General features: G+C 47.2%; 1 protein-coding gene across 1 annotated transcript in view; it reads left to right on the top strand.

Moving 5' to 3' along the window:
• Positions 1-1,345, top strand: part of galnt14 (UDP-N-acetyl-alpha-D-galactosamine:polypeptide N-acetylgalactosaminyltransferase 14 (GalNAc-T14)) — a gene marked incomplete at its 3' end in the record, with an annotated part of 94,487 nt that extends 93,142 nt beyond the window's left edge. The window contains exon 14 of the mRNA XM_084484270.1: positions 1,187-1,345. Coding sequence (XP_084340396.1) covers positions 1,187-1,345 — 159 coding nt within the window. The remainder of the gene's footprint in view (positions 1-1,186) is intronic.

Raw genomic sequence — 1,345 nt, 5'->3', positions numbered from 1 at the left:
ATACCAATTGATTTGCTTTTAATTATTCCTCCCTTTTTTTTTTTCAATTAAAAAGTGCCACGGCCCGTTGCCACGGTATCATGAGCGTGTCATTGCTACAGCGCCGCTCGCTGCTCCTTTGATCACAGAGACAATCGAGGCACAATACAACTCTATAGAACAAAAGACAGCGCGTGTGTGTATGGGAGAGAGTGTGTGGGGGCGTTCGTGCGTGTGTGTGTGCGTGTGCGTGTGCGTGTGTGTAGACAAGGCCTACGAGACACAGATACAAGACAGCGATTCGCTTCACGGCCTGAGCAAAGACAATGGCAATTTCTGCCACAGCGGAGTCACTCTCTCTCTCACATACACACAGCCACAGAAACATACATACACACACCCTCTTCTCTCTCTCGCTCTCTCTCTCTCTCCATCTCTCTCTCTCGCTCTCTCTCTCTCTCTCTCTCTCTCATCTCTCTCAGATACACACAGATACACACACTAACACACACACTCTTTCTCTCTCACACACACACACACACACACACCTGTTTCTGTCACCTGCTTCACACGTTATACATCTCTGTCACTCTGCTCTCTCTCGCTCTCTCGCTCTCTCGCTCTCTCTATCTCTGGAGTCCTGATAAAATCTTACTTTCATGTCTGATCAAATCTGCTGCTAATTTTTCAAGTTACACAATGCAGCTATGAATATCAGATAAACACACTCTCACGCATTCAAACATACACACACACACCCTAATATTAACACACAATCACACACAAAAATACCAGAGTAGGCACACGCAAATAAACACACACACACACACACACACACACACACACACACACACACACATACACACACACACAAATGCATGTACAAAGAAGTTCTTGCCTTCTCTTTGGGCTTTAACAACTTTCTTCCATCTTTTGTGAAAGATAGAAGATACTGCCATCTACTGGTAAATGTGAGCATGCACTGCTCGCTTACATTTACTCTCTGATTCTTGAGCTAGATTCAACATAGGCGGTATTATGTTAACGAAACCTCAGCCTCACACATTGTGGTAAAACACTTAAGGTAAAACCTTGAGGTAAAACAGGGCCTTAAACCCTTACCAGATGTACGCGCTGATAGAGTCATGTTGTGAACGTTATCTCCATGTAACCCTTTCTGTGTGCTCCTCCTGGCTGTGGTCCCCAGCGATGGCAGAAGTCCGGCACCCATCTGGAGCACCTGGCCTCCCGGTTCTGCCTGGACTCCGAGATGGCCCTGGATGGCATGGACTCCTCCCGCATGCTGGTCATCAGCCCCTGCGAACTCAGCGCCTACACACAGAGATGGGACGTGCCCTTCTCCTGA

The sequence above is a fragment of the Micromesistius poutassou genome (genome assembly GCF_964030765.1).
Source record: "Micromesistius poutassou genome assembly, chromosome: 19".
NCBI classification, from domain to species: domain Eukaryota; kingdom Metazoa; phylum Chordata; class Actinopteri; order Gadiformes; family Gadidae; genus Micromesistius; species Micromesistius poutassou.
The sequence above is the reverse complement of the archived record's forward strand: the minus strand, read 5'-3'. Positions and strand labels throughout refer to the sequence as shown.